This window comes from Nelumbo nucifera, chromosome 3 (genome assembly GCF_055504915.1).
Source record: "Nelumbo nucifera cultivar China Antique chromosome 3, China Antique-T2T, whole genome shotgun sequence".
Classification (NCBI taxonomy): Eukaryota; Viridiplantae; Streptophyta; class Magnoliopsida; order Proteales; family Nelumbonaceae; genus Nelumbo; species Nelumbo nucifera.
In genome coordinates this window covers 106,617,941-106,640,523 of record NC_142651.1, presented here as the reverse complement: position 1 = coordinate 106,640,523, position 22,583 = coordinate 106,617,941, and the positions used below count along the sequence as shown (strand labels likewise).

The following is a 22,583-nucleotide window of genomic DNA, read 5'->3' as shown; positions in this document are numbered from 1 at the left end:
GACTTCACACCAGCTTCCAAAAAATTGCATTTCAGTCATGAAACTTCCCTAATTTTCTACAAGATTTGCACAGAGACCCTCAGACGTGACAACATTGAATTTAATTGGGAAAATGAGGTATTTTGACTATTTTACGGCCTAAAATCTCCCTAAAATGTTGCCCTTGAGGTATCAAAATACAAGTTATCAATGAACCATAATTATTTTACTATGAATTATTTTCCTTCGATCTTATTATTTTGGGAAATTGTTTAAAACTCACCACGACTTTTCAGCATTTCTCTTAAACTCACCATAACTTTTCAAAATGTCTAAAAACTCGGATGTCACTGACTTGAGTTAATATATTGCCATTTTACCCTTCATAAAAAATATAAAATATATAGATAAAACGATAAAAACAGAAATTACACCTAGAACTTTGAATACCTAGCTCAAGCGGCAATTGCAGCTTATCCGAATCAGAGAACTTTCCTTTCTCAAGCAGCAATTGTGTGGGTTAAGCAGAGGCCTCTCAGGGTCTGGGTGCGATGCAGATGCAGACACCATTGTTTATCCATCACGTTCCCCACAACCCAGCACCACTACTACTGTTCCGCTGCTTTTTGCTTTCTCTCATTTGATTTCTAGGGGTTCTGGTTTCATGGGGAGTGTTATTGATCTCAACACCGTCACTGACGACGAGGATGCCGCTTTGGCGGTGGTGGTCGAGAGTAGACCCGCTTCAATCTTGTTGCTTTCTTCTTCGTCGTCGGCGTCTTCCATGTCAGCTTCATTATGTTCATCGTCATCGGCGGCAGGTGTCTGTTAGGAGCTCTGGCATGCTTGTGCGGGGTCGCTTATGTCATTGCCGAAGAAAGGAAGTGTTGTTGTTTACTTGCTGCAAGGGCACTTGGAAAATATTTCGGAATTTACGGTGACGGTTTATAATCTTCCGCCTCATGTATTCTACCACGTCGTCAACGTCAAGCTTCATGCGGAAGTTGCCACAGATGAAGTTTACGCACAGGTCTCTCTGCTTCCTGAAATTGAGATTGAGCATAAACTGCTGAGTGAAATATGGAAGCTGATGGTGAAGACGAGGAAATTGAAGGTTCGGCCAAGCTGACAACGCCTCACATGTTTTGCAAAACCCTCACTGCTTCTGATACGAGCACTCATGGAGGGTTCTCCGTTCCTCGACGAGCCGCCGAAGACTACTTCCCCCCTTTGGATTATAAGCAACAAAGACCATCCCAAGAGCTTGTAGCAAAAGATTTACATGGTGTAGAGTGGAAGTTCCGACACATCTACAGGGATCAGCCACGGGGACATTTGCTTACAACTGGATGGAGTGCATTTGTCAATAAGACTCTAGGGATGCTGTCCTCTTTTTCAGAGGTGACAATGGGGAATTGAGATTGGAAATGCGGAGAGCTGCTCAAGTGAAAGGTGGTATTCCTTTTCCAGTTCTCTGTAGCCAGATCATGAATGGTGGGACTCTCACAGCTGTGGGCAGTGCTATGTCCACAAAGAGTGTATTCAACATTTACTATAATCCATGGGCAAGCCAGTCTAAGTTCATAGCTCCCTTCCGTAAATTTCATAAGAGCCTTAATCAACCATTTTTTATTGGAATGAAGTTCAAAATGAGGTTTGAAACTGAATATGCAGTAGAGCGAAGATACACTGGTCTGGTAACTGGAATTAATGATATGGATCCTGTTAGATGGCCTGGCTCAAAATGGAGATGCCTATTGCATGGTGAGGTGGGATGATGATCTTGAGACAAATCGACATAATAGGGTTTCTACAGGGGAGATTGAGCCATTGGGTCCAGTTTCAGCTTGCAGTAGTTTTTCTGCACCTGGTTCATCCAAACCAGATTTTCCAGTTCCTAATGGAACAGAATTTTCAGACTTTCAGGCTCCAGAAGGTCTTGCAAGGTCAAGAACTTTTGGGTTTCAATACTCCTAAGCTATTCACGTTTCTTATTCTTTGAAGAAAAAACACTGAAATCCTTCACCGGGATATATGGTTGACAGTGGCAGCTTCTCGGCCAGTTCCCGTGGTTATTGCAGTCGACGACTGCCGGAACTTTTGGGTTTCAATACTCCTAAGCTATTCACGTTTCTTATTCTTTGAAGAAAAAACACTGAAATCCTTCACCGGGATATATGGTTGACAGTGGCAGCTTCTCGGCCAGTTCCCGTGGTTATTGCAGTCGACGACTGCCGGAGATAGAGAGAGAGAAACCTTAAATGAATCTTTTTTTTTTCTCTAATTCGCTAATCAGGGGTAATTTGGTAATGATAATTGTATTTATGTTGGTGTGGACAAGTTCATATTAACGATGCTTCGAGGGAGGTGAGTTTTGGAAAATAAAAACTCACTCACATGATGAGTTTTATACATTTTGAAGAGCTTATAGTGAGTTTGAGAGAAATACCGAAAAGGCATTATGAGTTTTGGACAATTACCCTATTATTTTACTATGAATTACTTTCTTTCAATAGTTTTTAAATTTTACCGTGCATCGCACGGGACCTCGTTAGTTGTATAATATAACGACTGCTACAAAATGTACGGGTGGAACCTTTCTGTGGATTTCTTGACATGCATTTGGCAGAGAAGCTTTTTTATAATGTCCAATTGTTAATCTGACCTAACCTGAAAATTGACAACGCTTGGTGCATCGACGCTTTTATTTCCTCCATTTTTTTGGGTAAAGACTTCTATCTAGTGTGAGGGCAATGCTATCCCACGTGTGCAATTATAAAAATAAAGGTTGAAAATATAAAATAATATTATATAATCAAATTTATGTTTATGGCCTTCAAGGGTGTTCAACAAGAATCGAATTGAGTCGAACAGGAAATGAAACCGAATCATTTGGTTCGAAGTTTTGGAAAAAAACTGGTATTATCAATTCAGTTTTCGGTCAATCTAAAGTAAAACCGATGATTAATCGAACTAACTGATGTGTGTATATATGCGTTTGTTTGTCATGTTGCCGTTGCTTCAGAAAAGGGTGCTATATCAGTGTTATATCGAAAAAAATGGTGCTTCAGAAAGTGAGTATTTATTTGAAATCATTTTTTTATTTTAAGTTATATTTTGGAAATCGGAAAGGCATAACTTCGAGCAACGTCAAATTTAGCATTTCCTGGAGATACATTTCTTTGATGTCAATATGGATGTGAGGTGGTAGTGAATAATGGGTATTGGTGCTGAAAACATTTCCTGGAACAATGGTACCAAACAGAAAACCCACACATCAACGATTATTATATTATATATATTTATATTTATAATATTATATATATTTATATTTAAAAAAACTAAAAAACAAATCCAATTACAACGATTTGATTTCAAAATAACACATGATTCGGATAACTGAACCGAAACACCCCTAAATCCCGAATGGCTACACCAAAACCAAACCAAGACAAATATCTTTCTCTATATACTATAGATAAATTGGAACTCCTTTTTTCTTTTTGAATATAGATAAAGACAGATGGTGTTTCATTTTAATTTCCTATCTTCCTAAATTATGAACGTAACAAAATAGCTCAATTGGTATCCATTCAAAAAAATCGGCATCGGTGCCGCAAGGCCCATTCGAATAGTCTTGCATCGGGAATATTTTTGTATTTCTGTGCATTATTTTATGGGGAGATATTCCCAATGCAAAGCTATAATGGCTGTTCAAACGGATTTTACACTACTGAATCTGGTTTCCCATTTTAAATTCATATAGGCTTTTGATTTATTAAAGTTTTGCAAATACCATGCCTTTTCGATACCACAGGATTTGTCTATCATATTTCAAGTTTTTTTATCATTATACCTAGAAAGGACAAGCTAGATATCAAAAGGATAAACCAATTACCATTGGTGTTTATGTTATCATATTTCAAGTTTTTTTTTTTTCTATCATTACTCCTCAATAAGACCGTGCTCACACCGTATTCATTGCTAATTGTAGCTGTCCATTGGGAATATCTCTTGATGAATAAAAACATATAAATATGGAGATATTCCCAATACATGATTGCAAGTGCTTGTAAATACCAATGTTTTAAAAAACGACCCAGAAATGGAACCGTTTTGGTCACTGGTTTTTGGGTTAACGGTTTGACCATCCAGTTCAAACGGACGGCCCGTTCTGACAGCAAAATTAAAAAAATAAAAAGGTTAAAAATCGTTGAACGGGTCGATGGGTCGATGGTTCGACTGCCTAAGTCAACTGTTTGTTGAATTTTTCAATGATTTTTTACTAGATTTCAAGTTTTGGGTAAAACGGAACCGGTTGCCTGGACGGTTCCCGGGCCGAACGTTCCGACCATCTGGGTCATCAGCGTTCGAAAACGTTGGTAAATACAGTATGAACAGTCTTGCGAGGACTGAATCTGATCTCTATGTTGCCAACAGAGAACCACCAAACTTAGAGGGTGTTATCTAATTTGAGTCACTTTTATTGTTATAATTTCAACAAAATTGGGCTTCACAAATAAGTTAAAAAAAAATTGAAACAAAATAAATAAACCATATTTTTGTTGTTGGTAGTTTTCTTTTTCTTTTTTTTTTTCAAAAGGTGAAACTAAAAATGCTTTGTTAAATCCCTGATTCTAAAAGCAATTTCTTTTTAATACCTGCTCAGTCTAGTCTTGGTGTAAATCCAAACAGGATTAGGCTAACCAACTTTTTTAAACCCTTCCAAAATATCAACTTGTAACGTTTATTCTTTTTAAAATTTTTCGCTATGGTACCGAAAAGATATGATATATACCTAAAAACGACATGTAGTGCTAGCTAATAAGTCTAGTGGTTTAGGACAAGGCAAAATCTCAACAACCCAAATTCTAATTTGTAATTCTTTTTTTTCTTTTTGTTCTTTCTTCGTGTCTTTTTATTTTTATTAATTTAAAAGAAGTAGCAAATAGGATATCTGGCTTTTATCTTTATAGTGTGTTAGATCAGAGCACGTGGCTTGAAAAAGCCCAACCCACAAAGGCAACGCAGAAAGCCAGAAACATTATTTTAGCGTATGGCTTTCCCCTCCCGAGTTAGGATATGCTCCCAACAAAAAGTGTCCTAGCAGCTTCCACCATGATGACTTATTTCTTTTTTTTTTTTTAATGAATTTGTGAAATATCTAAGGATAAAGATAAGTTTGTAAAGCAACAACCGAAACTTATGATTACAGAAACTTATTCTTTATCGGTTAAAATATTAAGATGCGTTTGAAAAAGATGCAAATAGAGTGTAAATCCCGGTTCAAAGGTAAATTTGTGTTTTGGTTTATTTGTGTCTATGTTTGGTAATATTACATTTATGCATTGATAAATGACAGACCAATGCATATTTATATTGATAATAAGATGTAAAAGTATATCAATAAAAAAAAGTAAATTTGCATTCAAGTGGGCTTTTGATTAAAAAAAAACATATGTTTTATTGGAATTCATGTTTGCATCCATTACAACTAAAAGTCTGTTTGGTAAGAAGGTAAATTTGTCAGTGGAAAAATAACCCAATTTTGCAATTTATATGAACCATTTTACACTCTAAACATTTGCATTCACACTTATTTGCATTGTTTCCAAACGCAGCCTAAAGAAAGTGATGAGGGCAGATTTGGCCCTCCAGTGAAGTTGCGACACGTGGCACCTCGTGACAACTAGGCAAGCCCCCAGGCAACAACTTACCAAGTTGGTCCCCCCCGGGCACCGGTCTGGTTGGCCTAGCGCGGCCTGCGCGACCTGGCCGGATCAACCTGCCACATGCGCCGACCTGGCAATCTGGCCCGGACGCAGGCGCCGGCCTGACAACATGACCCGGACACAGACGCCGACCTGATGACCTGACCCGGACACAGGCGCCGACTTGGCAACCTGGCCGGACACCGACCCGCCGACTGACATAGGTGCCGACCTGGCAACCTGGCCCGGACACCGACCCGCCGACTGACACAGGCGCCGACCTGGCAACCTGGCCCGGACATCGACCCGCAGACAGACACAGGCGCCGGCCTGGCAACCTGGCCCGGACACCGACCCGCCGACAGATACAGGCGCTGGCTTGGCAACCTGGCCCGGACACCGACCCGTCGACTGACAGGCGCCGACCTGACAACCTTGAGGAGTTCATCACCGTACCCCGGTTCTGACGGGATATGACGTCTTACCATTTGAAGGCTTTTTACCCACCTAACCCGCGAGGGCACCACTATATAAGGACTCCGACCCCCAAAGCCAAGGGAGGAGAAAAAAGAGTATGGTAACCCCCGCTCTCTAGCTCTCTCATTTCTCTCCAAGCCCTCTATAATCAGAATGCTAACTTAGGCATCGGAGAGTCCCTGCTGGGAAAATACCCCCGGGTCCTCCGATTCAGTTCCCGCAGGTCCCTCAGCTCCCGCTGTCTACAAAGGAGAGAAAATCACCTCACGCAGGGGGAAGTCGGGTAGCGCTGCACCAGAGAGCACCACCATCCTCTGAGTTGCAGACCGCCTAGGAGCAAGTCAAGTGACGAGTTCGCCATCGGGGAGCACTACCAGGTAGTTCGCCACCAGGCAGTTCGCCATCAGGCAGTTCGCCACCAGGTAGCACTGCCGGGCAGTTCGCCACCAGGCAGTTCGCCATCAGGCAGTTCGTCACCAGGCAGTTCTCCAGCAGGCAGTTCGCCACCAGGGAGCACTGCCGGGCAGTTCGCCACCAGGCAGTTCGCCATCAGGCAGTTCGTCACCAGGCAGTTCGCCATCAGGCAGCGCCACCTGGCAGTTCGCCATCAAGCAGTTCGCCACCAGGCAGTTTGCCATCAGGCAGCGCCACCAGGCAGTTCGCCATCAGGCAGTTCGCCACCAGGCAGTTCGCCATCAGGCAGTTCGCCATCAGGCAATTCACCATCGGCCAGTTCGCCACCAGGAAGCATCACCAGGCAGTTCGCCACCAGGCAGTTCTCCCCCGGGAAGTTCGCCACCAAGTAGCTCATCACCAAGGCACGTCGCCACCAGGTCAAACACGAGGTACTTAGCCAAAAAATTTTACACATCCCAAAAAATGGTACGTGACCGAAAACGGTTACATCAGAAAGTATCTCAACTCTTCAAATTTATGGGAACAAAAGCATAAGAATTCACATTCATTGTTGTGGTCTAGTCGGGAGGATCTCATTAAGGATGCATATGGTTAATCTCAAACAATTGGGAAGTAGATATTTTCAAGGATCTATGGATTCTTGAGGGGCTGATTGAAAAGCCAATTAACTGGGAACTTGCTTGTTGTAATGTGCCCATGCTCTTTAATAAGAATTCTCGAACGTGGAACATCCAACTCTTAAGTTTGTTCTCAGATGAGGAAATTATTAACCAAATTACAAAGATTGTTATCCCTCTAGTGGATTCTTTGACTAAAGACAAGCTGATCTGGCCTCTTACTCCCCATGGACGGTACTCTTGCAACTCCGGATATAAATTGTTGTGTCAAGATGTTTCAGAATCTTCTCATGCTTACTGGGTTTGTGAAAATCTTAGCTGGAAAGAACTGTGGAAAATGAAAACTTTAATTCCCCGTGTCAAGATGTTTTTATGGAGATGCTGTAAGGGAGCTCTTTCAGTTAATGCAAAAATGGCAAAAAGATCAACTAAGATCGAAGCAACTTGCTACCTGTGCAGAGAATCAGATGAGACTATGGATCACCTCTTATTTCACTATCCAGTCGTTCAACCTATCTGGTTTGCCTCTTTGGATATCCGGACAAAGAATATTCATAACGGTAATTTACTTTATTGGTTATAGAATTGGAGACAGATTGACAAAACAAGATATCAACATTCTTGCTTTCCAATGTTTGCTCGGGGGGTAATTGTAATGTGGTTTTCATTTGGAAGCAAGGAAACCAAGTGATTTTTGAGCAACACCCTATTAATCCAATTCAAACGCTTGCAGCCAAGGTTCAAAGTATCGACACTGGCCAATACGCCAGTAGGGCGTATCGGCCTGTATCGATACTTGTTTTTTTAGCTTTTATTTATTTTTTTGAAACTGGTTCAGAGGGGTCGATTTAAGGCTTGACCACCCTCTGAACCAGTGCCTGACCCAATACAACCCCTGGAGGGGTGTATCGGGAAGCCATCGGCACGATACGTATCGGCCAATACGGGTCGTTATGTATTGATACTTTGAACCTTGCTTGCAGCCATTGAAGGTAATTGTGCCTTACTTTCCAGAGCTGCTGCTTCAGATTCAAACACTAACAATGTTCACTCTTAGATCAGCACAACTCGTCCGTTTCAGGGGTGGATCAAACCTTCAACTGGAGTCCTAAGAATTAATACGGATGGTGTGTGGAGTGTTTCTCACTCAACATTAGGAATTGTTATTAGATATCACAATGGAGATTTCATTTTGGGAAGATGTGCTCCCCTCCAATGTTCTTCCCTTGCAGAAGCTGAAGCCTTAGCAATTTTGGAAGGTTTGAGATGTGCCATTGCAATGGGCATCGTTGCTCTCATCATCAAAAGTGATGCAAAGCACATTATTGACATTCTCTCTTCGGGTGCAGATAGGGTTGTTCATAAGAAGACCCAACCCGACCAAACTGACCAATCCCGACCGACCCAACCTAAGTCAGTCGGGTTTTCTTCAGCATCGATTGGTTTCGAGTTATAAAAAACATAAATCGATGACCGAACCGACTTAGTAGTTACTTCCTACTTAGTTCCTACTTAACTAAGTTGTTTTATCCTAGTTACAACCTAACTTGTACAGCAACTAAGTCACCACTAAGTAGAATCGAAACCGACCCAACCCGACTCAAACCGATCAGGTCGGTTATGCTTAACACAGGGTCGGTTTCGGTTTCAATTTCAGGTAACCCGACCAGGTCGGGTCAGTTGGAAAAACATCAGTAAATCGATCCAACCCGACCCGTGAACAGCCCTAGGTGCATACCCTCCTTGGAGATTACATTCTACCATTCTGGGATGTAGACATCTTGCTTCTTGCTTTGTTTCAACCATCTTTATTCATACATCTTGCTCTTGTAATCGCTTAGCCCATGGGCTAATTAATCATGCTTTTAGATACAATCGTGTTATGACCCAGTCAACTCCTCCAGATTTCGTCAGGTCTATTACTCTAGATGAGATGTAAATTGTTTTTAAGCAATGTTCAAAAAATTGATACGTATCGGCCCGTATGTATCATGTCGGGAGCACCCCAATGCGCCCCTAAAGAGGGTGTATCAGAGTTTTGACCAGTTCACGGGGTGGACGACCTTAAACCGCCTCCCTGAACCATATTTGAAAAAAAAGTATCGATACTGCCTGATACGCCTCTATCGGCATATTGGGAGTATAGATATTTAGAACCTTGTTTTTATGAAATAAATTTTATTGCCTTTGGATTAAAGAAAAAAAGAAACTTATGATTACAGATTGACTATGTTATGGTGACAATCAAGGTTCAAAAAATCGATACGATACGCCCCCTATCGGGCGTATCATATCTTTTGGGACTCTTTTTAGATATATCATAACTAAAATAGAAATTGAAAATTAACAAAAGTAACAATACGATTAAAGATAAACTTAAATATTTATTATTCAATTATGACATCATGGGTTTTTCTAAAAGGTTAGGTCACTGACAAACATTTAGATAAGAAAATAACTTTGCTTTTAGACTAATTTTAAATTAGGGAAAATTATAGTTGGAGTCGGTTGTACATTTAAAATTAGGCTACAAGTTGGTCCATAAACCAACAAAACTCTGACAACCGGCTCTACATTTCAAATTATAAAAACCCTCGCCATGTAACTGAAGGCTTCTGTGGCTATTGCTAACATGGGACTCTTAATCCATGTTGGACACAACAAAAAGCTTATACTGAAATTGCCCTTTAATGTTGGATGGTTGGAAAATAAAAAAAGGGTTTTTAGTCTCTTTCTCTCTCTCTCTCTCTCTCTCACACACACACACACACAATCATCTTTATCTGCTCAACGATTATGTGATTTGAAAATAAAGAAAAATGGTTTTTGGTTTCTGTATTTATGTTCTCTATATCAATTTCTCTCACTCTCTCTCTCTATCTATCGTTTTCCCTCAATCTCTCCCGTTCTCTTTTTCGGTCGATCTCCAATTCCCCCTTAATCTCTATCGTTCTCCCTTAGTTTCTCTCCCGCTCCCTCTCTCATTTTTGTAATTTTCTTACATACTTATATGGTATTAATCAGATCGTATAAAAGAACGTGAGACCAACTTGGTATGGTCAAAAAATTATTACACCAATTTAATAAAAAATCACAAGAAGCTCTTAGCTATGAAATTTACACCAACTGGATAACGATAGAGATTGAGGAATAAGGAGATATTGACCGAGAGGAAGAATGAGAGATAAGAATGAGAAAGATTGAGGGAGAACAATAGAGAGAGAGGGAGAGAGAGAGAGAGGTAGGTTTTGATTTGTCTATAGATCAAAGCTGAGAGAATGGGAGAGGCAAAGGGAGAAGGACATCGAGAGATGACTGTGAGAGTGAGAGAGAAGGGAGGGAGATCGAGAGACAAAAGGAGTGAGAGGGAAACTTAAAACATATTTTCGATATATGTTTTTTGTTGTGTCCAACATGGACTAAGAGTCCTATGTTGGCAACAGCCACATAAGCCTCCAATAACATGGCGGGGGCTTTTATAGTTTGAAATGTAGAGCTGGTTGTCAGAGTTTTGTTGGTTTTTTGACCAACCTGCAACCTAATTTTAAATATACAACCGACTTTGACTATAATTTTCCCTTTAAATTATATATTTCATTTATATTATATAAAATATTTTTTATTTATCACTCTTAATTGTTTTTCTATGGTATCATTTGACTCAAACCACTAGCCCACCATCTAAAAAAAATTGTTTAATTTCTAGGTTAACATTAATTTTGTATTACATTTCCATCATTGATAAAATTATTTCTTATGTATAAAACTTATTTTTGTTCAATATAATGAATGCACGATATTAGAGATGTACCCAATATTTTATTTTTTTATAAATATATAACATTAGATATGTACTCAAAATTTTCTCTATCTTTTTTGTAATTCTTTATATTTTTTATTATTAAAAATTTTATTATTTGACTATGACATCATTTCATTTCTTGGTAGATTTTGAATTTGGCATTCTATTTTCATCATTAATAAAAATACTTCTTACATTTCATAGTTATTTATTTTAATTTTTATTATTTAATTATGGCATTATTTGTTAATCCTTTTGACCCCAAATGGTCGAATTGATTACCCACCACTGGGAGGGAAAATGGTTTTGTTTTCAAATTATGTTTCAAAATATTTATTTTTATATTATTAAAAATAATATTGTGGATTTAATTACTAGAATTTAATGATGAGAAAAATATATTTTAAATATAGGATTTAATTATAGAGAATAGAAAAATATTTTTATTTCCAATTGGTTCTAAATTTTACATTCCATTTCCATCATTAATAAAAACATTTCTTATTTATCATACTTATTATTGTTTAATATGTATATTAAAAATGTTCCCAATTATTTTTAATTTTTTAATTTTTTAATTTTATTATTTAATCATGGCAACATGGATTAACCCATTTAACCCAAAATGACTTAATTTCTTATCACCATCTTGATGAAAACACTATTTTTGTTAGGTAGATTTTAAAAGTATAAGCTTTTATGTTATTGAAATTATTAATTTATAAAGTATGGATTTAATTAATAGAACTTAATGATGAGAAGAAACAAAAAATGATTTAAATATATGATTCAATGAACATGAATGCAAGTTGATAACTTAAATTTGGATTTAATGAGAGAGAATTGAATGCATTCAATATCTTTGAATTACCTCTTTAACTCATTTATATATATATATATATATATAAGGTCTTAGATTCATGCTTTGTCATCAACATTTTGAAGTTTATATTAGTATTATGGCTGAGATGGTTTCATAAAACCGGGACTTATTCATTGATTTTTCAATTAAATCGGCTGATCAGCTGAGTTTGGCTGGTTGATTATATGACCAAACTGGCCAGAGTGCCAGGTCACAATTCAACTAATTCTTGGCTGGTCCCATGGAAAATATTCTGCTCAACCATATACCCCATTTCGTTATTAGGATAGGCTCGACTAAGGATCTACTATTCACAAATTGTTTCCATAGCATCACCACATCTCCCATGAATGATAAGAAATAATTTCAATTCACAGTTGTAATGTTTGGGGATAGAGATGTAAGAACAACTTGTGAATAGCAGATCCCAGCGTGATAGGCTCGATTACTTACTCTCTATCTGACGCTCTCAAAAAGAATTCAATTCGCTGCGGCAGTAATTGTTGCTGCAAGCCAATTAAAACGCGGCTATGTCACTCGTGTTTGATAGAAACATCTTAAAATATCACTGTAAACTGTGAAAGGCATGAAAAGATTGACCAAGGTCAACCAAAATATATAAATTTTCGGTATTTTAATTTATTCCCTTTTACTTTTTTTTTTTCTTTTGAGTGAAGTTTTTGTTTCTCTTTTTTTCCTTTTCTTTTGAGCAATGGACTAGAGCCTAAAGCTAGCCTAGATACAGGGGCATCTTTTTGGGTAGGGTCTAAGGCTAATGGATGCATGGCACATACACTCTCATTGGATAACTCCCTAGACCAAAATCAGCATGATTAGATAATATTTAACAATTTAAGATACTTATAGAAAATTAAGGCCCTGCTAGGCAATTCTTTTTGAAAGATGTAGCGAGCTTTCAGAAGTACCAATAGACCAAAAAATGGGTCTTTTTCGCTTTAGCTTGTGAAAAGCCGTTGGAGAAGAAGATGGGGAAACCCGAAAAAGACCCAAAACAACGTTGGGAGTGGGGAATTGGTTGGAGTGTTGAAAAGTTGGACGTAAATGATATTGATTGGACTGAACTGGGAGCAGAATGGAGGATGGATAAGAAGCAACTCACGTCCAATGGCGACACCTTTTGAATTCTAATGGCTGCTATTTCAGAGAGAGGAAAAAAAAAAAAACAGATACAGATAACCATAAAACAACTAAATTAAAAAAAAAAGGGATGCTGCCAACATATTCCAAATATCTTACCAGATAACTATTGAACAGATTGACCATTGGCCTCTAGCTATCGGATGTGTTTTCTAAGGGCTTAAGTACGGATGCCAATTGAACCGGATTTTATCTAATCCAATTCACTCCAATATGAATCCATTATTGATCAGGTCCAATCTAATTCGATGAATAATGTGAACCATTGCAATTCATTGTCTGAACCGTCTGTTCAAATTGTTCTTAATTTAAATTGGTTCAAACCCAAATTAACCTGATCCATTGACACGTATATTATTATCAAACCTAAATTGGTTCAGTCCAACCTAATCCAATATAAATCTATTATGGATGGACCAGATTGAACCCAATCCATTAAATACTTTTACACCATCAAGTCTGGACTGGTCCAATTCAATACATCTTATTGGTTCATCCAATCCGTCCAAATTGATTTTGATTTAGACAGGATTTAACCCAAAATTGGTCCATTGACATCGTTAGGGTTAAGGTTGTTCCTTGTTCGTCTTCACCCAAGAGATGCAATTGGCAAAGTTTAGGGGTGCTCACGGTTCGGTTAAACCGTGGGGCTTTTTTTGGAACCGAACCGGTACTATCGGTTTTTTGAAAATCGGTAATCGAAACCGAATCGAAGCCAGTCAATTAACCGGTTGACTGGTTTGGTTTATCGGTTTTTCAGTTTTTTATTTTTTACAATATTTATTATAAATATATCATATATTATATTTTAAATAATAAATAATATATTATAAATATATATATATTTATATTTATTAATTTATAATATATATAATATATAGAAATATATGTATATCGATTAGTTCGATTAACCGTCAGTTTTCTATATTAGTTAACCGACCGATTCGATTAGCCAAATTTTCAGTTCGATCGATTCACTTTTTCGGTTTTTTTGCTCACCCCTATCAAAGTTTGCTTAATTAAGGTCTAACTTCTGCCATGGCAGGCAGTGGCTTCCCCCGCCCATCCCCCGGTCCTCCCAAATTCCAATCTTTCCGATTTGGAAAAAATAAGCTTGGGTCACTCACTCTCTTATTATGCATGAGCATATATTTTATGTGAATAGTGCTAGTAGTGCAATAGCTTTTCTGTGCCACTGGGGGCCACATTTCAGACCAAGTGGGAAAAAGAAAATCTCATGCTGATGCGTTCTACTAGCCACTATGCCAAGAGTTGTTATTTTTATTGGATTTCTTCTTCCTCAAAGGCTCGAACTCAAGTCAAACTATATAGGTTCTTTTTGAAGAGTTCGTATCTGCTCACCATAACACATTGCTAGTCTCATACTCATGTTCATGTTCACCTACTTGCATATGGGGAACATTTCTTGTATTTTATATAATCTATATTTCTAATGTGAGTTTAGTCACTTTTTAATTGTAAGGGCAAAAAATATAATTTGAATTATTATTTTTCACTTCATTCAAATCTCTTGTATTAAGTCATATACTAGAGGTGCTAACGCCCATTCTCTCTTATTAAGTCATATATTTAAATTATTCTTTTTACTAATAAATGCTATTAATTAGACATATGTCCAATATTTTTAAGAATATAAAACCATAATCCAAGTGATGACTAAGCAATTCAACCATCCGAATCAAATTAGTCAACCCATGAAGTCATAATTGGATAATAAACTTTTTAAATATAAATAAATATAGAAAATACAAAAATGTAGAAAAAATTAGAAACATTTATGATATTTTTATTAATCAAATTAAAAAGTAAGAGTAATAAACAATATTTTTTTTTATTGATGATGAAAATGAAATACATAATTTAAAACTAGTCAAAAATGAAATTATTTTTTGTTGGACAAAGATCAATAGTTCAACTTTTGGGTCAAATGTGTTAACCTTTAATGTCATAATTAAATAATAAAATATAAACACACAAAAATGAAAAAAATAGATAAGTTTTACAAAAAAAGAACATTTGGGCACATGTACAATATCATGTATTTATCTTAGTAAACAATGTTTGTATACACGTAGAAATAAAAAAAATATACAGAACAAATTGAATGCATATATAATTATATATTTATACTACTACTAAAAACACAAATAAGATTGTAGAGCTTTTTTTGACTAAAATTACACTATTTTTGAATTTAACCTCTATTTGATTGCGAGGTTTAAAATGTAATTTCAATTATTACTTTTCACATAATTCACTTTTCTCTCTTTGAACCTTACATTTCTTTTGATAAATGAACAAAAAAGATATACTAAGAAGATAAAAATTACAAAAAGAAGAGTCCAACCAAACAGCTAGGCTTGTCAATGATACCTAAAACTCTGTGGTCCAAAATGAGGTGTTTACATAATTGGATTTGGATTTTACAATACACATTCAATTAATAATTAAAAATAAAAAATAAAAAAAATAGATACATTATTATTATCATTATGAACATCTAGAATTATCACATGCAAAGTACGTATATACTAACTAGTTTTCTAATAAGTCCAAATTCAATATTAATGTTGTTGCTTTTGGTAATAAAACCCAGACAACCTTTTGGCTTTTAATCTTCCTTATTTGCTGCATCAATTTAAGCCTTTTGGCTTTTTAAAAGAAGTTGTTGATGATGAACTTTGGACCTCCTTTTAGGGGAGGCAAATAAAAGTCCCACTACACAATGTGATTTAGTCTATAAACGGATTGGATTTGGAGCGGATCTATCTAATTTAAATATCATCCTTTTAATTTTGAATTCAAAGCCCGATCTTAACTGAGGGATTTTGATCAGGTTTTCAGATATTATATATCGTAAATACATAAATTAAAAAATGACTAAACTATTCTATCTTGTTGATTAAATGAATTAAAATACGAATTGCGTGGAGTTTGGCCTTTGAACCGCTTTTAATGATAATGCAATATTTGAATCAATTTTATTAATAAACATTTATAATTTTAATATAGACACATGCACATGCATAATGCCATCATCAGACTAAGGTTTTTGTCGTATAGAGTTGAGGTGGATCCGACCCATTTATGCATTTTTTATTTTTTACCTTTTATGAAATAACAATATTAGTGTCCAAACCTAACCGAAGTAGATATAATTCGACACTCTAGATTTCAATTATGATACCAAAAAAAAAAAAAGAAAAACATTAGTAAGTGTGCATGTCAATTTTTTATGATGATAATAAATAATATGTTTTCAAAATTTTTTATAATTATATTTTTATTTATTATACTTATTTTTGTTTAATATGTTAAATACATGATATTAGAGATGTGCTCAAATGTCTTCTATATTTTTTTTGTATTTTTTATACTTTTCTTTGTTTTCATCCTTTTTAATTATTATTATTATTAAATAATTATGACATCAAGGGTTTACAACTTAACCTAAAAGGTTGAATTTAAAATTTAAAATTGTTATTATTATTTAATTTTGATTATTATTTTATAGAAAAACAACACTTTTTGGGTTAATTTTAAATTTGTATTTTATTTTTATCACCAATAAAAACAATTATTCTTTGGCACACTTTTTTTTTGACATGCTCAATTAATGTAAGAGTCAATGAAAATTTGAAGTTAATACCCTAAATATATAACTTAATGATAGGGATTGAATGATGAGAAATGTATTATACTTCAAATTACATTTTATGCAAGACCAAATTCAAAAATAGGGGTATTATAGTTAGGAATAAGATTCAACGTTATTGGGAGTTATTACCTTAAATATAAGAATTAATAAGAATAACGTGAATTAGGAGAAAAGTGGTTGTTCAAATGATATTTATATCTTTACAATGAGAGAGGGGCCAAATTAAAAAAAATTGGGTATTCTAGGCAAACAAAAAATTTCACACTTTCATTCACACATTTAATAGTAGTATAATTGGGGTCTTAGATTTTCTATCCATAAATATTGTTCATTTGGTTTGCTATCTCAATTAAAGATTTTTTTTTTATTAAGATACAAATTTGTCTCCATTATAACTCAAGATCACGAGGTAAATTATGTCTAATGAAAATTCTAGAAAATAAGATCCAATCACACTTTTATAAGTGGTATAGATATAGATAGATGATATCTGAAAAACTTAGGCCCCATTTGGTTCGTGGGAATAAGGGTCTGGAATTGGATTTAGAATCCGATTCCCATTCTTGGTGGAATGGCATTCCCCATTTGAGGGAATGGCCATTCCCTCTCATTTCCCTTGGGAATGAAATCCCATTTTTTATGATTCCAATTTTCATTCCCATTCCTATCTGAACCACACATATTATGCGAATTAAACCATTTCAGTTCTGGTTTTGACTAAGAATCAAATGGACCATTATTATCAACCATAAATGTGATAACCAATCAAGTGTTATTTATCAAAATTTACATGTGGGTTTTGATGGGTCAAAATTCTTCTGGAAGAAAAAGGAACTAAGGAAGGTAAAGGTTTTCTTACTTTTCCTTATTATTGTTTTTCCTTCAAACCAAACACTACCTAAATTAAATCAGAACAACCCTCATTTCGGTTTATGAATTGATGGTCGGTTTGAAACTTGGTTGATCTCTGGTCAGAATACGTGATCCATCGTGGCTTGGGTGGCAATGTTAGGTAGAAAAATTAGAAATGGTTGTGTTTCTGATGTAAGTATGTCCGCTTTACCAAACAAAAAATAGCCGCTTCGTTCACTACGCTCGCATCTCACTGCGTGAGCTGCTCTCTTCGTTCGCAAATTAGGTACGGTGGTGATACTGTCATCTGAAAGACAAAGAAAAAGGGAATTTGGGGTAAAAAGCTCGTTAGGTGATGGAGGCAGTAGACGAATAAAATATATAGTACTTCGGATGCATCCTTCTACTTTATGGATAACACTTGTTATGTATTATGGAATTAAAATGTCTAAAAAAAGTCGTCAATTTATAAGTGTTTTTCAGGAAAAATTTATCCAGATAATTGTATTTACCTGAATAAGTAACTCATTAAAAAACGAAATGGGTCTTAGATTGTATTTGGTTTGAAGGAAAAAGTGGGGAAAAGAAAGAAAACCTTTACAAACCTTGTATAGGTTTCCTTACATTTCCCTTCCTTTCTCTACTTTTTCCTTCAAACCAAACATAACTTTAGGGGTGCAGCTTGGTAGATCCAACCTGAGCCCAGACCGAGCTTGGACATAGAGGTTATTGGGCCCAAAAGTTTGGACTTCTTAATTTTTCAGGTCAGGCTCTGGCTTAGATTTTATAGGCCAAATCCAGTACAACCGTATCCCAATTCAAACCCGAATCGATTATATACACATATATGGACATATGGACACATATTTGCATCCATACATGTATATATAATAAATTTTTTAATATATATATATATATCAATTTTTTAATATACATATAGGATCATTTTTTTTATATGCATATATGTATACCAACCCAAATCTAGTTAGGGCTTGGGCCCAATCAAATGCATCAAGTTTTAGTATGGGCTGATCTTGGACTCTAGGCCCAATTTTTAGGATTGGGTTCGGGTTGAGTTAAAAGTTAAAACCCAACCCAACTCCGGAATAATCCCGGATATCGGATCGAGTTTCGGGCTTCATGACAGAACTAGAGTCCAGCATTGGAGGAAGTACACGTGAACCGTTGGAATCGAATTTCACGGTGTGAAAATCATAGCACTATAGCAGACTGGGGCGGGCTCCATTTAATCTGGTTTCCGGAGCAAAGTCGTCGGGTTCCTCTAGAGTGGTCAAGAGTCAAGACCCGTTAACTTCACAACTGTGATTTTGGGAGGGTTTTGCCGTTTTGGGCTTTTAGCGCCGATTTACTTGAATGAAATACTTTCTTGTTCTGGACTCCTCTTGTCTTGGTCCACTAATGGCGCTTCCTTGCATAGACAAACACATGCAAAATTGAGACAATTAGGGCAGGGAAGCTCGAAAATACCGAATTTGTTGGGTTTCTTCGATCAGCTTTCATCAATGCTGAGGGTTTTGTCAGCTTCATGTCTACAGGGCCGACTGCAGAACTTCACTGCGAGGCTTCCTGCAAGTGCAAATTCCTATTGTGGGGGAGAACAAAGGCCTCCGTTACTTCGAGTTTTGGGCTCTTTGAGAAGCTCCAATCCAAGAAACCTAAGATTATGTAAAAGAGTATTTTTCTGTTCAGACTCTGGCGATGGGTCTAATGACTCTAATCCGGTTGTTGAGTCTGAGGCCAAGTCAGCTGAAACCGAGGCTGCGGCGGAGAGTGCAGAGGTAGTTGATTCGAAAGCATCATCGGCTATCGTCCCCACTAATCCTAGACCGGAGGATTATCTCACGGTAGGCTTCTAGGTCTCATTTTCTTTCTTTTTTTCTTTTTTTTTTTTGATTTTGAATTGCAATTTCGATATATCAAGTTGGTTGATTCGTTCTTATTTTGTGCGAGTATTTTCTAAAACTTTGCACGCAAGATAAATTTCTGATCAAACTTTGATCTCTGGGAAGAGGAAAAGAGGAATTTTAATTTATTGTTTACCACTCCAATGCAGCATTTATTGGATAATTTTAATTGGTATTGCTGTGAACTTTTAGATACACTTGGAAGCAAAATGATATACTTTATGTTTTACTGGTATTGCTAACGGAATCTCTCGCTTCTTTAAGCACGTAGATGGGTTGGACAATATCTTCTAATGCTTTGACAATCCCGAATGTGTAATTTCAATGAGAACCCTATAATATAGGAATTTTGTTCTGTCATTGCATTATAGTTTTACAATATATCTAATATAGAAAGTCATATAGGGTATACATATTCATGCCATTGGCACTACAGAAACTTAGGAGTAGGTCCAATATGTCACAAGATGAGAGAAAGTAGACTATGATGTTTTGGTCATGTGCAGTGAAGGCCATCAACAGCAACTGTATGAAGAAGTGATTTGAAAAGAGGACATGGGTAGAAGTAGTAAGAAATGATTTAAGCACCAATAATTTAAAAATGGATATGACATTAAACAGGATTTATGTAGCCAACCCCATATAGTTGGGACTAGTGTTTTAAAAGGCGTGGGAGGCGTACGCCTACGCCTCCGGGCGAGGCACTCCCAAAACGCCCTGAGGCATATGCTAGAGGCGCTAACACCTCTGAGGCGTACGCCTCAGGTGCAAGAGGTATACACCTCATATACTTTTTTCATGAGGTGTGCTAGAGGCATACACCTCATGCGCCTCATATAAAAAGACAAAAAAAAGAAAAAAGAAAAAAAGGAAAGGAAAGGAAAAGAAAAGAAAGGGAAGGGAAAGAAAAAAAAGAAAGAAAGAGAAGAAAAAAAGAGAAAATGAAAGAAAAGATAAGGGAAAAGAAAGTAGTTTGCCCCCAACCCCTTCGGCTGGGGGACTTCGCCCCCAGACCCCTCGTCCCCCTTTTAGATGCAACCCAATTTGTTTTTTCTTTTGTGTTAGGGGGTCTTGCTTCGCTCTGGCTCACTCGCTCGCCTGCGCTTCGACAAGACCCCCCCCCTTCAACTAGTGTTATGCATCTTTATTCTATCTTAATATAAAAGATTTTTATTAAAAAAAAGTAAAAATGAGATCCCCCCTTTCTCTTCTTCCTCCTCCCCTCTCTCCCCCTTCTTCCTTTTGACCCCCTCCTCTTAAGGATACACCTCCTTGTGCTCGGGAGGCTTATGCCTCTTACGTTCTGAACTACACCTCATCCTCTAGGTAGTGGAACGCCTCGCGTCACGCCTCCGTGTTTTAAAACATTGGTTGGGACAAGGCTTGGATGATGATGATGATGATGGTGATGTTAAGTCCTTAAATTTGCTGGACTTGGAGCAGGTTATTAAGATACTCCCAGTCATAGCTTAAAAAAAATATATAATAATAAAGAAGAGAAAAGGGCTGTCTTATAAGCCCAATCAGTCCTATTGGTGGGCTGAAACATTTTAATAAAGAAAGGGGCCTGCAGTCCAACAGGCCCCAAGTTATTTGGGCTTATTTATAATGCAATAAGCATTTAATGGGCCTGCAGTAGAGCACGTTTAGTGGAACAACAGGCCCTAGAAGAGTAAATCCATTTTAATTAATTTCTTGTGAGGTGTCCCACTTATTTATGAGGGGATGCCACTTGTCCTATTCTAACAAGGGGACTATTTTCCCTCCTTTAACCACTTGAAGTGGGGGGACACATGTCACCCTAGGGGAGAGAGTTATCTTCCCTCCTCTAACCACTTTAAGTGGGGGGACACATGTCACCCTAAGAAGAAGGATTTGTTTTCCCTCCTCTAACCACTTGAAGTGGAGGGACACATGTCACCCTAAGAAGAAGGATTTGTTTTCCCTCCTCTAACCATTTGAAGTGGGGGGACACATATCACTCTAGGAAGAAGGATTTGTTTTCCCTCCTCTAACCACTTGAAGTGGGGGGACACATTCACCCTAGGAAGGAGTTATTTTCTCTCCTCTAACCACTTGAAGTGGGGGGACACTTGTCACCTTATGAAGGAAAAGTTTTATTTTCCCTCCTTAACCCATTTTAAGTGGGGTGACACTTGGCACTCTAAGAAGAGGGGAGTGGGGAGTTACTTAACCACCTCCCTCCTCTATATAAACCCTTCTCCTACAAGGAGAAGAGGTTAATGCCTTTTTGTTGGATAATGCCTTTTTTGTTGGCTATGGATTTCTAGCATTAATAAACAAGTGGGAAGAGAAAAGAGAAGAAGATCGGTGTGGAGAGCATAAAAGAAAAAGGAAGAAGAAGGTAGGGAATCTTGTGTTCTTCCTACACCTCTTCAATATGATACTCCTTGTGCTTCTCACATGAGATGGAAGCCCATATTCTATCAATTCTTCTCACTCCTTTCTTTCTTCGTTTTATTTTTTTCTTTTCTTCCTTGTTTCATATTGAAATACATGTAAGGAGACAACCATCTACAGCCTTGTTCATGAAACTTGGCTAATTATAGTTCCTTACAACCTACTAACCTATGTGTGAGGGGAAAAACCATCTACAGCCTTGTTCATGAAACTTGGCTGATTATGGTTCCTCACAGCATGATAATGCACACAACCATAATTTAAAGGCCATTTGTAGCCTTATTGATGAAACACACTTTTGATGATACCTATTTACTTGTTATGCATTCAATGTTTGTTTCTTTATATGCTGGTTTTCTCTCAAATAAAGAGGGAATATATACCAGAATTTTCAAAGGAAAATTCTGTAGAAATTCATACTTAGTTTAGTTTCTATTCATTGGTACTTCTGAATCAGAATCAGAAGGTTTTCTCTGCCCCTAGCAGAGATGTAATTAAGGGAATATCTACGTGATTTCCCGAATGGGGATTACCCAAATAACAAAAAAACCCAGTTATTAGTCTAATTGGGTGAATTATGTTATGTGAGAAATTATACTAAAAAAATTTTCCACTAACAAGTGATGGAAAGAATAGACTGGTGAAACAGCTTTACTCTTTTTTGCAAGATGGGCCTTTCTTTT

The 22,583-nt window shown here is 36.9% G+C and overlaps 1 protein-coding gene and 1 pseudogene across 2 annotated transcripts in view; both read left to right on the top strand.

Annotated features, from left to right (window-relative positions):
* Positions 1–575: 575 nt before the first annotated feature.
* LOC104599043 (auxin response factor 3-like) lies at positions 576–1,981 on the top strand (annotated as a pseudogene).
* A 16,950-nt stretch (positions 1,982–18,931) lies between these two features.
* LOC104598789 (lon protease homolog 1, mitochondrial-like) overlaps positions 18,932–22,583 on the top strand; it is a 49,469-nt gene continuing 45,817 nt past the window's right edge. Inside the window, exon 1 of one of the 2 annotated variants that reach the window (XM_019198033.2) lies at positions 18,932–19,419. In XM_019198033.2, coding sequence (XP_019053578.1) covers positions 19,078–19,419 — 342 coding nt within the window. In that variant the 5' untranslated portion in view covers positions 18,932–19,077. The remainder of the gene's footprint in view (positions 19,420–22,583) is intronic. The other variant, XM_010261010.3, reaches the window with a different exon arrangement.